The 13,328-nt window shown below is 59.4% G+C and overlaps 5 protein-coding genes across 5 annotated transcripts; 1 reads left to right on the top strand and 4 right to left on the bottom strand.

Moving 5' to 3' along the window:
* Positions 1 to 286: 286 nt before the first annotated feature.
* GGTG_11306 (zinc metalloprotease mde10) lies at positions 287 to 3,685 on the bottom strand. The gene is made up of 2 exons (XM_009229191.1): positions 3,394 to 3,685; positions 287 to 3,282 (listed from the first exon to the last, which is right to left on the bottom strand). The coding sequence occupies exons 1-2, from the start codon at positions 3,446 to 3,448 to the stop codon at positions 797 to 799; spliced, it is 2,541 nt and encodes an 846-aa protein (XP_009227455.1). The 5' UTR covers positions 3,449 to 3,685; the 3' UTR covers positions 287 to 796.
* A 2,143-nt stretch (positions 3,686 to 5,828) lies between these two features.
* GGTG_11305 (acetyl-coenzyme A synthetase) lies at positions 5,829 to 9,382 on the bottom strand. The gene is made up of 7 exons (XM_009229190.1): positions 8,579 to 9,382; positions 8,442 to 8,465; positions 8,294 to 8,320; positions 7,044 to 8,206; positions 6,684 to 6,944; positions 6,173 to 6,580; positions 5,829 to 6,084 (listed from the first exon to the last, which is right to left on the bottom strand). The coding sequence occupies exons 1-7, from the start codon at positions 8,637 to 8,639 to the stop codon at positions 6,022 to 6,024; spliced, it is 2,007 nt and encodes a 668-aa protein (XP_009227454.1). The 5' UTR covers positions 8,640 to 9,382; the 3' UTR covers positions 5,829 to 6,021.
* Positions 8,703 to 10,348, top strand: GGTG_11304 (hypothetical protein; the record flags this gene model as incomplete). Its single annotated transcript, XM_009229189.1, has 4 exons — positions 8,703 to 8,732; positions 8,787 to 9,033; positions 9,164 to 9,364; positions 9,717 to 10,348. The coding sequence occupies 4 exons, from the start codon at positions 8,703 to 8,705 to the stop codon at positions 9,890 to 9,892; spliced, it is 654 nt and encodes a 217-aa protein (XP_009227453.1). The 3' UTR covers positions 9,893 to 10,348.
* On the bottom strand, positions 10,309 to 11,962 carry GGTG_11303 (replication factor C subunit 5). Its single transcript, XM_009229188.1, has 3 exons — positions 11,708 to 11,962; positions 11,010 to 11,632; positions 10,309 to 10,933 (listed from the first exon to the last, which is right to left on the bottom strand). The coding sequence occupies exons 1-3, from the start codon at positions 11,792 to 11,794 to the stop codon at positions 10,585 to 10,587; spliced, it is 1,059 nt and encodes a 352-aa protein (XP_009227452.1). The 5' UTR covers positions 11,795 to 11,962; the 3' UTR covers positions 10,309 to 10,584.
* Positions 11,859 to 13,301, bottom strand: GGTG_11302 (54S ribosomal protein L16). The gene is made up of 3 exons (XM_009229187.1): positions 12,752 to 13,301; positions 12,535 to 12,676; positions 11,859 to 12,450 (listed from the first exon to the last, which is right to left on the bottom strand). Exons 1-3 carry the CDS (start codon positions 13,175 to 13,177, stop codon positions 12,293 to 12,295), a joined length of 726 nt encoding a protein of 241 aa, XP_009227451.1. The 5' UTR covers positions 13,178 to 13,301; the 3' UTR covers positions 11,859 to 12,292.
* Positions 13,302 to 13,328: the final 27 nt, after the last annotated feature.

The following is a 13,328-nucleotide window of genomic DNA, read 5'->3' as shown; positions in this document are numbered from 1 at the left end:
GGGGGGGGTGACGAGGAAACGATGGCAAAGGACGGAGCGACTTGGGTCTTAGGGGCTGGAGCGTCGTCTCCATTGCTCGGCATGAGGTGACCCCCATCGTAATTTTTTCTCTTATAGATAGATACCTGTATGTCGCTGACGCGCCTGGTCGGATATACCCGGCCGGGAGAAGTGGCGGATATTCTCCAATGTTTTGGTCTTGCTTTTCACTCCTTGCCTTTCTCTTCATTTTCTCATAACCTCGGCTAATTTCGAGGTATAATAAATGCATAATTCACAGTCTTGCCTTTGCTATTTACTGTATTGACCCTACAAGAGTGGTAGATGGCACAGACGGACAAGTTTGATGGCACCATATGATTGTGATTTTTTCATTGGCTAAGCGTACGTATCCAATATCGTCTTATATGAAACGGGACGTGAGCTTGACCCTGGTATGGTGGCAATAGCGCCGGTTCCTGGCAGCGCCTAATCCATCATACACATCTCTCTGCCCTGAGAATGGTGCCTGCACATGCAAAGGTATCAACCACCGTAGCCGCCCAAGCAAAGAAGAACATGAAGAAAGGACACAAGGAGTCATGACAAAGCAAGGAAGCAAAAAAAGGGGTAACAAGTGGAAAAAAAGTAAACGCCAGTCCCGATGCAAATGTATGATACTATGATGATTATTGACGCAATGATGATGCTAACCAAGAGAAGAAGAAAAAGACGACATGCAGAAACGTGACTGGCTAGGATGAGAGGCAGAGGGGAATATCCAAGATAAGAAAGGGGGGGCGAACTCGCGAGTTGCTTATGCATACCGAGCACTGTAGGAACCCGGTTGTTGCCATTGTTGGCGTGGATCGTTGCTTCTGCCGTATGATGGCGGCGGCCTGCTTGCCACGGGGGGTGGTGCCGGGACTTCAGATACGCTCACGTGAACTGCCGAGCCTCCCGACGGCGGCTTGCGTGAGCGCCGCGGCGGTGGCGGGCCGACCCAGCCGGCTGGCGGCTTGGTAGCGCGGGCGGCGATGGCTCGAGCGGCCCTTTCGCGCTTCGACTTTCTCTGGCGGCAGGCGCTGATGCAGCAGGCGATTAGGGCGATCAGGATCAGGGCGCCGACGCCCGACGACAAGCCGATGACGAGCCACCTGTTTTCAAAGATCCACGTGCCGACCTCGCTGGCGAACGAGGAGCCGTCGCAGCGGCCGTTGGAGCACTTGCCGCCGCCCTGGCAGGGGGTGCCGTCAAGGAAGTTCTGCATCATTGTGAAGCAGGTGCTGGGGCCGAACTCGGGGCTGGCGCAGCTGAGTTGGCAGCCGGCGTTGTTGCAGGCGTACGTGTCGTTGCCCGCCGTCAGCGAGCCCATGAGGGTCTTGCACTGCTGGTTGCGCGATGTGCACTGGCCAGAGGCGCAGGCCAGGTTGGCGCCCGAGTCGCCGCACGACTGGCCGTTGGGGGCGAAGATGTTGGTCGGGCAGATGCCCGAGTTACCGCTGCACGTCTCGGCCGGGTCGCACGAGCCCATGCTGGCGCGGCAGACGGTGCCGGCCGACGAGAACTTGCACTGGCGGGTGCAGCACTCCTCGTTGGCAAAGTCGCAGCTGGACCCGGTGGTGAACTTGCACGTCTTGGCGTCGCAGCACGGGTTGTCCTTGCAGCCGTCGGGCCCACCGCAGTCGCAGTCCTCGCCCTGCTCGACGATGCCGTTGCCGCACTGGCTGCCTGTGATGGTGGTCACGTCCTTGTTGCTGGTCAGGCAGCTCGACTTGACGCTGCTGCGGCCCATGGCTGAGCAGATGTTGCCCACGGTGCAGGGAGAGAAGCGCGTGATGCCGCTGCCTGTGGACGGGTTCATGATGAACTGCCCCTTGGCGTCGCACGAGTCGCCGCTGAGCGGACAGCACTGCTGCTTGGTTGACGTGCCGTCGCTGCACGTGTTGGACTGGCAGTCGTGCACCGCCCCAAACGTGTGCCCGACCTCGTGCGCAAACACCTGCCACTCCTGCGCCGTCTTGATCACCACGTTGGCTCCCGCGATCGTCTCGTTGCTGTTGCTGGCCGACGACTTCTGCGAGCCCTCGACGCAGAGCTGACCGAGCCAGGCCAGGCCCACGGCCGCGTCCGTGTTGCACGTCGACAGCAGCGTCCAGAACGCGTTACGGTCCTTGGACAGGCCGCGCCAGGCCGAGAAGAGGTTGAGACGGTCCGCGATGGTCACGCCGTTGCCGCACGCCACGTTCCAGGGCGCCTGGTCAGTAGCCTTGGACGGGCAGTTGGCGTCGCTGATGGTGAGGTTCTGGATGCCCAGCGAGATGTTGAACGTCGACTCGTACAGCTGCGACGCCGTGTTGACCATGGAGATGATGTGCTGCCGGATCGACTGGCTCGAGTTGAAGGTCGCGCTGTACGTGCAGTCGGTCGCAATTCCCACCAACGCCACCTTCCTCGCCATCGGGCAGCCGGCTGTCGAGCCGACCGACCCCGCGAGGTTGACGCCCGCACCGTTGCCCGTCATGGTCTGGTCCTGGCGTGCCAGCAGCTGGCGCGGCGACGACGGGTCCAGGCTCACGTCCGACTCCAGGTCCGCGACGCGCTCAGCCTCGGAGCGCGTGTCGAGCCCCTGGTAGATGGGGTGCGTTGCATCGGCGTTGAAGTCCAGCCCGTCCGAGGAGCACAGCGGCGACCGGGCGCGCAACTCCCGACGCTTCAGCTCGCCGTGGCTCGGGTCGTAGGCCTTGTCGTCGCTGCCGTCGTCGTCGTCGTCATCGTCATCGTACGAGTACGAACCCCGGCCAATATCCGAATCCCGCCACACGACCATGTAATCCTCGGGCGACCAGTCGATTTTCGGATCCCCCCTAATGTGCGTCTGGCGGTATGCCTCGTCGGTCTGGATGTGGTGGTTGTCGCCGTCGATCCTGAAAGAGCCGTCGAATATCGGGCGGACACCGTCCCTGCGCATGTTGATGCGAGCCCAGCCGACGTTGATCCAATCGTGGCGACCGTGCCTCTGGACAAAGGCGCTACCCTGGTAGATCTTATGGTCCATACGATCTATGGGCTCAACGGAGCGCACGACGCCGTCGTGGCCGACGTACTGGACGACGGCATCGCGAGAGAGGATGTCATGATTCGGTGCGAGGGCGAGCTTGACCTTGCGCCCGCTGTCGTGCAGGACGAAGGAGAGGTCGAAGGAGGAGAAGGCGTGTACTCTTCCTGCCGCCGACTCGCCGTCGATGGCTGCGTCGTCTATGCGGGTAACATGTCCCAGTGGTAGCCGGTCCGTCGAGTGGGCTGTTCGTCAGGAAAGGCGGCGTGTGTGTAAGCTACGAGCTGCAATCCCTTAACCAGGCTAGACGCCTACAACCATGTTTACTAAAATCCCAGGACAGCAACCAGACCTACCTGAGATGAACTGCGAGACGGCAAGAGTGGCCGCAAGGGCCCTCGAAAGGAACATAACTTAGATGCGAAGGGCCCGTGTAGTCGTCCAGTCCATCGGCAAACACAGTTGAGGTGAGGGGGGTAGAGAAAGGGGAGGGGAGAAAAAAAAAGCAGCACCGAGCGATATATACTGAAGCCGACTTTGATCCGGTGAAAGCCAAGAGCGGCCAAAAGGACGGAAGAGAAGGAAATGAGACGGGATCGGCGTCGGAGCTGGAAAGGTCAAGTCGAAAAGCGAGCGAGATGCCCAAAGGGAAGGGGAGGGGGGGGGGGGGGGGGACAAAAAACGAGGGACGTGGGCCACTAAACAATAGCGATTGTCTAAAGTGGGAGGTCTGGGTCAGGCTGCAGATTCCGGCTGCATGCTCTTCTCGCACTCCACCCACGCCAACGAAGGATTAAAAAAGAATGGGAAAATAGCACACCGATCAAGGTTGCAAGCGAACGTGGGTGTGGACTAGCCTCTGGGAGAATGAGAGAATGTGTGTGTGGGATCAAATGTTGGCGTGGGCGAACGAGAGACGAGACGAGCATGCGAGGCGGCGGCGTGCGACGGCGGCTCGGCTGGCCCATCCATGGCTGAGGTGGGCTGGCAGGGCAAGGGGCTGTGCCGTGCCTGCTTCTTTTTTCCCTGTTCGTCCCGCCAGACCAGATGCACCAGGCCAGGCAAGAAGACAAGGGTTCGCTCAATTCAAAGCGCGGCGGGGAGTTTGCTTGCTTGCTGGGCCAAGATGACGGGAGCCTCGATAGGGCGGGACCTGGCCCATGCACGACACAGGCTATTGCGACAAAAGTAGCGTCTTAGCGTTGTGGCGCCAGGCCCCCCCTTGTCAGCGAATGGCTCGCGCCCCCACACCTCGCCGTCCCTCAAGCCAATCGCCCGCGCCCGAACCGGCCTCCACTAGTCCAGGCTCCATTGGCCCGCGCAGCAAAGCACAGCAGCATGTGGCGTGGCGCCCCTCGTGGCCTCGCCGCCCTTCACAGTAAGCAGGAGCGGGCTGAGCGCCGTATACTTTCTGCCTTCCAAATGATTACTACAACATTGGGCATAGCCTCCCTTCATTCCATGTTTTTCTGTTATTATTGTTTATCCTCGTTGGGCATTGTCATGGCCAAGGAGAGAAAAGGGGAAACCCGTCCGGAAACGAAGGGCAGGAACATCAGACGAACCAAAGTCGGCGACCCGATTCGAGAGTCAAGCCTTCCAAAGCGAACTCCCTTGGAACGCGGTTTCAGGCGCTCGGTCGGGATCCGCCCCACGTCTCGGACCCCCACAGGGCCCTCGCTCGGCGCGGAATCTGAGATGGGAAAACTAAGTACGCTCGGGCATTTTTTCCTTGTGGGCGTGGACGCGGCATAAATCGGCTCGACGACTTTTGTTTGATTCTTAATTACTGATGCCGGTCGCTATAGATATGACCCTACCTCGTCTATCGAGTCTTGTTATTTCGCCTTGTCCGCTGTCTCCTGTGTTGCCTTGGACACGGGCGGTAGGTAGGTACCACCTAGGTAGGTAGATAATACCGCCAGTGGGACGCCACACCCCCGATCTGATGCCTGTCCCCGCGATACCCTCCCTGGGGAGCACCGCATCTCGGGCGCTAGCACGCAGGTCCCTAGGGCCAAGGTAAATTCCTACCTAGCGCCTAGCCTGCAGGTCGGGAAAGGACCCTGCAGACGCCCGGGCGAGTCCAGCACTTGCTTGTCCCAGCCCTGGCAGCTGGCTCGGACTACCACATCCTTTCGGACCTTGCTGCCGGCTCAATGCTGCGCTGCGCCGTTGGCCACCGACCATGCCTTTTTTTAACCATATGGTTTGACTCGCGGTGTCTGGTTGTGCTGCTACGACGGCGACTGCTATTTTTGTGAGCCCCAGCGTCCCAGTCCCGGCCCGAATGGGCACCATCCCGTCTATGTGTGTTTTCAAGACGAAAGACAAAAAAGAAACCCGCGAGGATTGCTTGAACTCGTGCCTCACCGCCTCACATCCCATATCGCTCCCGCCCCGCCCCTTGGCAGACCCTCGTGCATGCCGTCCTGTTGATGGTGGTCACACAGCGTGGCATTCTTGCTTTCTTGGCTGGGCTGGGCTCTGTAGAGAGCGAATAATTACCCAGAGCTTATCCCCATGACAGTATCTGATTGGTTGAGAGGAGGGGGATCGGCGGCCGGGCACCGAACGGCACTCGATAGGATATGTACCAAAAATGCTCACATGCACCTAGACCTGCTGGCTGCCGCAATGTCTTGACTTTCGTTTCGGCCGAGCTCGGGTCTGGGTGGTAGTTACTTGCCTGCCAGGTACCTAGGTGATATCCACAGGTTGCAAGCCGGCTCTCGTATCTCCGTTGACCTCTCGGGAAACTTGGCAAATATCAGTCAAGCACCAGGATGCGCACAAAGGCCGCATCCGGCTCTGGTGGTATCCATTGGTCGAGCCTCCCCGGCTGGGAACGGCCGCAAGAGGTAGAAACGCAGTCCATTGTGGTGGTATAACTCTACGTAAGCAACTCCGTGGTCCCCGCCAGCCACACAGCCAGCCAGCCAGCCAACTCAGTCTGTCCTCAAGCAACGATAGGTTCTGCCTCCTCACTTCTTTCGACTGTCATGCACAATCGTGAGGATCTTGGCGACAATACTCGGGTCCGACAGCTAGAGACGCACAGCGGTCGGGTCAGTAAAACGATCGTCGCTCTGGGTCAGGCAGCAGCAACGCCTCCGGCGCGGGCCATAAACTTACCGTGCTAACATCGCCCAGCTGGTCCTCTTCGCCCGCCAGGATCTTCCTCAGGATCCTCCGCATGATCTTGCCGGAGCGCGTCTTAGGCAGATCTGGCACGACATAGACGGCCTTTGGCGCCGCGAAGGGCCCGATGCTCTTTCGAACCTGCAATATCAAGTCCTTGCGGATCGCATCTACTGACTCGGTGCTGTCTTCTCGCAGCGACACGAAAGCGTTGACTGCCTGCCCCGTAAGTTCGTCCTGCACCCCAACCACTGCCGACTCGGCCACCGCGTGGTGCTCGATGAGCGCTGCCTCGATCTCCGACGTCGAAAGCCGGTGTCCGCTCACGTTCACAACGTCATCCACGCGACCCCTGATCCAGTAGAACCCTTCGTGGTCTCTACCAGCACCGTCGCCGGTGAACTAGTGAAGAACGATCCAGTCGGTCAGTCTCTGGGATCCTCATGAATTCTTCCTTCACCTTCTTTCTCGCCCAACCTGATGAAAGCAACGAGGGTCAACTCACATAATACCCCTTGTATACGTTCATGTATGTGTCCATATACCTCTTGTGGGCTCCCCAGACCGTTCGAGCCATGCTAGGCCATGCCTGCTTGAACGCCAGGACGCCCTCGACATCGTTCCCGTGGATCTCCTCCCCAGAAACGGGGTCGATTATGGCCGGCTCGATGCCGAAGAAGGGCAGCGACGCGGACCCCGGCTTGGTTGGCGTTACCCCCGCGAGCGGAGTGATAACGTTGGATCCGGTCTCGGTTTGCCAGTAGGTCTGTACGGGTGAAGTGAGAGGTCAGCAGGCGGCACCATATGAAAATACTTTCCTGCCATGGTCACAGGCCACAACGGCTCGAGGGGATTCCACACTTACATCTACGACCTGCGCCTTTTCCTTGCCCACAACTTCAAAGTACCACTTCCAGATCTCGGCCGCGATGGGCTCCCCTACGGATCCGAGAACCCTCAGGTACTTCATCTCATTCTTGACGTACTGGTCGCCGGCGCGCTTGAGCAGCCGGAGGGCGGTCGGGGCCACATAGAACTGCGTGATCTGGTGCCTTTCGACAATGTCCCAGTAGCGCGAGAAGTTGGGATAGGCCGGGGTGCCCTCGAACACGACGGTCGAGACGCCGAGGAGCAAGGGCGCATAGACGACATATGTGTGGCCCGTGATCCACCCGACATCGCCACCACAGAAGAAGCGATCGCCGTCGTGGATGTCGAAAACATACTTGCCCGTCATGGCGGCGCCCAGCAGGTAGCCGCCCGTGGTATGCATAACACCTTTGGGCTTGCCAGTCGAGCCAGAGGTGTAGAGCAGGAACAGGGGGTCCTCGGAGCTCATGGGCTCAGGAGGGATATAGTTGGGCCACCTCTCCACCTCCTCGTGCCACCACCAATCGCGGCCCGGCGTCATGGGAACGTCAGCGCCGGTGCGCTTGTAAACGAGGACATGTGTGACATCAGGGCACTGCTTGAGGGCATCGTCGACAATGCGCTTGGTGCCGATCAGCTTGCCGCCGCGCTTGCCCTCGTCGGTGGTTATGACGACTTTGGACTGGGCGTCGATGACGCGGTCGCGCAGTGAGTCGGCCGAGAAACCGGCGAAAACTACCGAGTGAATGGCGCCGATGCGGGTGACAGCCATGAAGGCAACAATGGCCTCGGGGATCATGGGCAGGTAGATGGCAACGGTGTCTCCCTTGCGCACGCCCATCTGCCTGAGCACGTGGGCGGTACGGCAGACCTCGCGCAGCAGTTCGCCGTATGTCAGGGTCCGGCCGTCGCTGGGTTCGTCGGCCTCATAGATGATGGCGACCCGCTCCGGATCCTTGAGAGCGTGCCGGTCCACGCAGTTGTACGAGGCGCTGAGCTGGCCCTCGAGGAACCAAGCTGTGTCGCCGTCAGACAGGCCACCTGACTGCACCGTCTCGAAATCCCTCTGCCATGTCAGGAGCTCGCGTGCCTTCTTTCCCCAGAATTTGTCTGGCTCCGAGATGGACTCCTTGTACAGCTGCTGGTATTCCTCCAAGCCTTGGCGTTGTTGGCACCATGCTGTTAGCGCTGCCGCGCGTACCGATATCAAGCTGGCCACCTGAGGGACGCGGCTGCATCACTTACTCTCCAAATGTGGCTTGCTGGGGTGGTCTACATCCAGTCGCAACACCAAGTTAGCCAAGGCGATGTCATCTAAATAGAGAGTGGGGTGAGGGATATGGCCGCCTCGCCACGACCACACACAAGGCGAGCGAGCGCATTCACAACGTACTGTCAAGCATTTTTTGTGGGGGGTCTGCATTCCACAGCCCTCATGGTCAGCCAATCTTGTCCAGAGAATCCTGCCTGCTTGCCGAAGCCCCTGCATTTCAGGGGCACCAGGCGCTCGGAAAGGCGCAAACAACTCACGGTAGGTGTCGACCTCGTGGGCCTCGGCCACAACGGGCGCTTTGCCAGCATCCTGCGCCATGTTATGCGGCAGGGAACAGCCGAAGCGAGTTTGTTGCTGCTTGAAACTATTCGCACGTGCGCTATGACAGGAGTGTGGGAGGAGAGAACAGAGGTGGGATACAAGCCGGGGGGCGTTCAGGAGCAAGCTCTCGCACGAACGGGGTAGTGTACCGCGGGCAGCGACAGTCCACAAGACGGCGATGACGTGTGTGGAATTTGCTGCGACTCGGGGCGGGCCGCGGGATGGAACCTGTTGTCAGAGAGGCTGGCGGCAGGATCAGAACAGCTTTGGACGGCCGGGCGATCGAATTGTTGGGAGGTGCCAGGCGGTGGAGGAGAGGACCGAGAAGGGCCGCGGAGCCTTTTGTACTTTGCCGAGGGGCTGTTGGAGGTCGGCAAGGGGCACCAAAGAGGTATTTGAGGAAGGACCAAAGAGGTTTAGGGAGGCCGCCGAAGCCGAACGAATAAAGCAAAAAAAAAGGGGCATGGGAAAAAGGTTGAGCATGAGCTCGGCCAAGACGAACAAAGTACTGTGGACATGAGCTCCGGCCCCTCTCGTCCCCAGGTTCTGGGGCTCGACGCGGGCGGGGCCCTGGGCACGCCCTGCAGCAGCTGGGCGGCCAAAAGAGCTGCGCGAGGACGGGGCAGGCGAGGGGAGCACTCCGCGCTGCTGGGATGTCGACGACCACGAGGTTGCGGGCAACCCCAAATTAGGGCGGGCCGGCTGGCGGATGCGCGTACCTGGTACTTGTCCCATTACCCCAACGTTTCTTCTCCGCCGCCGATTCCATCTGTCCGCCCGAGATTGGAGCGGGCTGGGTGGAATCCCGTGGCTGGCGCTTCCGGCCCTATACCGACCTTGCTATTGAAGCTGTGATTGAGCGCCCATCTGTCTGCTTATCTTCATGTTCTTGCATACAGACAAACTGTCACCGTGTCAAGCTCGCCCAGGCCACCTTCTTGTGGCCGACACAGGGAGTGACGCTTGCTCGGCCAAGTGGCCTGTCCAGCACGTCCGGCTAGATCAAGGTGAAAGGGCTGCGCACGACAAAGAGCTCCAAAGCTACCAGCCAGCCCAATCCCCCCGCATTCCCAGCTCGTCAGGACCAGGGGGCGGGCACGGGCCCTGTTCAATCGAGCGCCCTCCATACCGCCTGCCCCGCCATCGCCATCCAGCTTCCGTGCACTGAGATCAGATGCGGGGTCGCGCTTCCTTCCGAGCAGGTCATGTCAGCGGCCGCTGGCCAAGGCGCCTCTGCTGGCGCGCTGTGACTCGGGATGACGTTCGCCGGGACGAGCAGGCGTCGCATCTTCGTCAGTTGTATCTGCTACTTTGCCGTCGCTCTTGCCCATTGGCGGGATACCAAGAACGGCAGAACCAACAGATTGGCGCCTGGGCTTCGTCATCAGTTCTTCCTCTGGGCGCAAATCAAAGCGCCCAAATGTCCCTTGTTTTTTGTTGCCCGAGGGTGTGGGCGAGGGTCGCGTGGCCGTTGACAAGCACGACAAGCTCCTCCCCCACAAGCTATCTTATCAGGGACATCATATCGGCTTGTACCAGGTACTTGGACCGCACAGCCTGCTTGCAGATCGCTGGCTGTGGTCGGGTATGTCGACGCTAGATCTACATCCGGATAGCTCAGGGTGAACGGAAGTTTCGCTGCCGTCATCCTCGGGCCTTGCGCGGGCCCTGCGGTTGTGCGGCCGCTGCAAATGGGTAAGGTAGGCAAGGACACCCATGGTCGGCAAGACGGGTATGCGGTTGGGCTCGCTTCATTAACTGCCGTGATTATACATCTAGCTAAACACAACCTAACCGGACAGCTAACGGCAGGAGGTAGGTGTGACTAATAGAGTGCGTATACATGGGCGTAGACCGAACCGCCCCGAGAACGCCGTGAAACGCTGAACATGGCTCTCCCTCTACTGCGTGTTCTGTCGGGCCAAGAAAATAGGCCACAGCTTCACATATCCATACTCATCAGATACATTTCCAGTATCCTCATAAACTTGGCCACAAACGCCTCGAGATGGAAGATGACTTTGGTGCCCATCTTGATGCGGTGCTCGTAAAAGGCCGACCACTGTATGACTTCGACCTTAAGCGCATCGTCTATCAGCGGTATGAGCTTAAAGGTGAGCGTCTTGAGGATCGTGGTCGGCGGGATGCAGTGCGTCAGCAGATCGTAGAACTTTGCCCGAACCTGCAGGATCCGCGCCGGCGTGTGTTCGTCCATGATCTCCTTGGCTATCTGCCCGACCAGCGCCTCCCAGTCTGGCGGCGGGATCGACGTCGTGTCTTCGACTTTTTCACTGCGAGGTGGAGTTGACGTTAGCACTCTTTCTCTCCAGTCCTCTCGCGCATGATTCTCAGGGGGCAGCAGCCGACTTTTGAGCGTGCACCGTTTCGAGCATCAGCATGGCGCGGCGCAGATTCCGCCCGCTCTCCTTGGCTATCCTCTGGTGCAGTTTCTCCGACACTGCCCAGCCCTCCCGCTTGGCCGACGAGGCGAGCACCGTGCAGACCTCCTCCTCGGTGGGCGCGGCCACCCGGACAAGCAGCGTCCGGGACCGGATCGGGGCGATGATGTTGGCCGTCGAGTTGGCCAGCAGGATCAGCCTCAGGTTGGGCGAGTACTTCTCCATGGTGCGGCGGAGGGCGGCCTGGGCGTCGCGCGAGAGGTGGTCGGCCTCGTTGATGACGACGACCTTGAACCGCTGGCGCGCCGACTGGTCGACCTGTTGCGTCTGCGCCACCTCCTTGAGCAGGTCCTGGATCACCACCCTGTCGTAGTTGCCTACATCGGATGGCGTGATCTCGAGGTGGTACACCGAGGCGACAATGTTGAACTCGAGTTTTTTGTTGCTACTCGTCTGGAACACGCGCGCATCGATCTTGATCTTCTCCACGCCGGGGCCGTATAGCTCCTTGAGCGTCGCCACGATTCGCGTTTTCTTGCCCGCCCCGGAAGGCCCGTAGATTAGGAGGTGTGGGAAGTCGCCGCTCCGCGCCTGCAAAAAGAAACAGCAACAGGGTCAATAGGCCGGGCAAAGACTCGACAGCGATCCGGGGTGCATGAGGCGTACCAGAGACCGCAGCCGGTCCGACAGCGCCTCATGGTATGTGAGAGCATCCAGGGACCTCGGCCGGTGCTTGTCCACGATCAGTGCCATCTGGGCGTATTTCTTCTGGCTAGTCTTGGTTCTATGGCTGGGCTGGCGCGGGGTTGCGGGATAGCAGAATGGATTCGGAGGTAATCTGGTGTTTTTCTGCTTGCACGAAAGCGACAGGTTCGACTGCCCACGCCTAAAGCTTGAGGGATGGAAATTACTGTGACGATGATGCTGGTTCCGTGCAGGCTAGGAGACGCGACATTTGCACAGAAGCGCGGCTGGGCCATTAAACGCGATGGTCCGTGCACACAGTCTTTCGAACGACCCTCTTTCCCCGCAAAGAAGGTTGAGACTCATTACACTGCAGTTGCAAAAACCAATTGCAACATCGATCCGTTTTGTTTTTGACACAATTAACGTCTGAGGGCCGCACCGCGCATGCTAGGCTGACAGCCGATGATTTCTGCTCGCTGTGGCCTCGAGCATATGCCTCCCACCGTCTGTTACTGTACATGCTACCTATACAACGGAGAACAAGCTGTGAGTACTGGCAGATGTTCATGAGGGAGCACTGGCCGTAACTGTTGGAGACTGAGGTGGGACTTCCGGGATAGGCAAAACCTTCCGTGGATTCTTCAGGTCCTCGAGAGTCACCCCGTCCAGCTTCGTGATGCCCACGACTGCAACATCGTTCTTGGTCACAAACTCGTACTGGCCTGAGGGTCCGTTTTGTGTTAGCCATGGCAAGCCCATCTGATGGGGTTTCCTTGGACAGTGGGTATGGCGATGGAGATACCGACCTGGTAGCTTGTTCCCGGCCAACCTGAAGGCGTCCTTGATAACCTGCTCGTGGACAAGGCCCCTGATTTCAAAGATAACCTGGCTGACTGCGACCCTCGCTGCCCAATGATCAAACGAGCCTTTTCCTTTACCCATACGGTGCTGAGATGGGACAAGCAAGCAAAGTGTTAGCGTCATGCTCGTTCAGGCTCATCATGTGCCTTCGGGGGGACCGACTTCGTTTCCGCTCGTGAAGACGCCTATGTTGCAGCAGAGCCTCTTGTATAGCCGGTACTTCTGTCCACGCATGCGGTTCTTGATTGCGTCCTCGGCGCGCTTCAGCTGCTGGGCGCTTATTCTCCTGTCGTGGTCTTTCATGCGCAGGCCGTAATCTCCCCACATGACCGTCGTTCCCTTGACCGATCCTCCTGTGGGAACTCTGGGACGGCCTTTCATCATCTTCTTTTTGCGGTCAAGGCGCGGCTCGAGCCATGATTGATTTGCCGCCGTCGAGGAGAAGGGCCGGGCGCCGGCAGTCGGGGCGGGGAGTATCGGAACGGAGCGGGCTGGAAGCGCTAGAGACGCTCGTAGACGAGTGGCCGCCAGAGATATACGCAGGCTCTGGAAGGCACCCAGCAAGGCCGAGGAGCAGGTCCTGCCCATGTTCAAGCCTGTGATGTGGTTGCGCGTACGTTAGGCGATAGCCCAGCGATGGGACGGCAGCGGAGGCTTCGATCGATGCGTACTTGCGCCGGCGGCTCCCAGGAAGCTGTGCCCCACATGCAAAACCACAATGCCTGATGCATGAGCTCGG

Source organism: Gaeumannomyces tritici, assembly GCF_000145635.1.
Source record: "Gaeumannomyces tritici R3-111a-1 unplaced genomic scaffold supercont2.6, whole genome shotgun sequence".
Taxonomy (NCBI): Eukaryota; Fungi; Ascomycota; class Sordariomycetes; order Magnaporthales; family Magnaporthaceae; genus Gaeumannomyces; species Gaeumannomyces tritici.
This window is presented reverse-complemented; position numbering and strand designations above follow the sequence as displayed.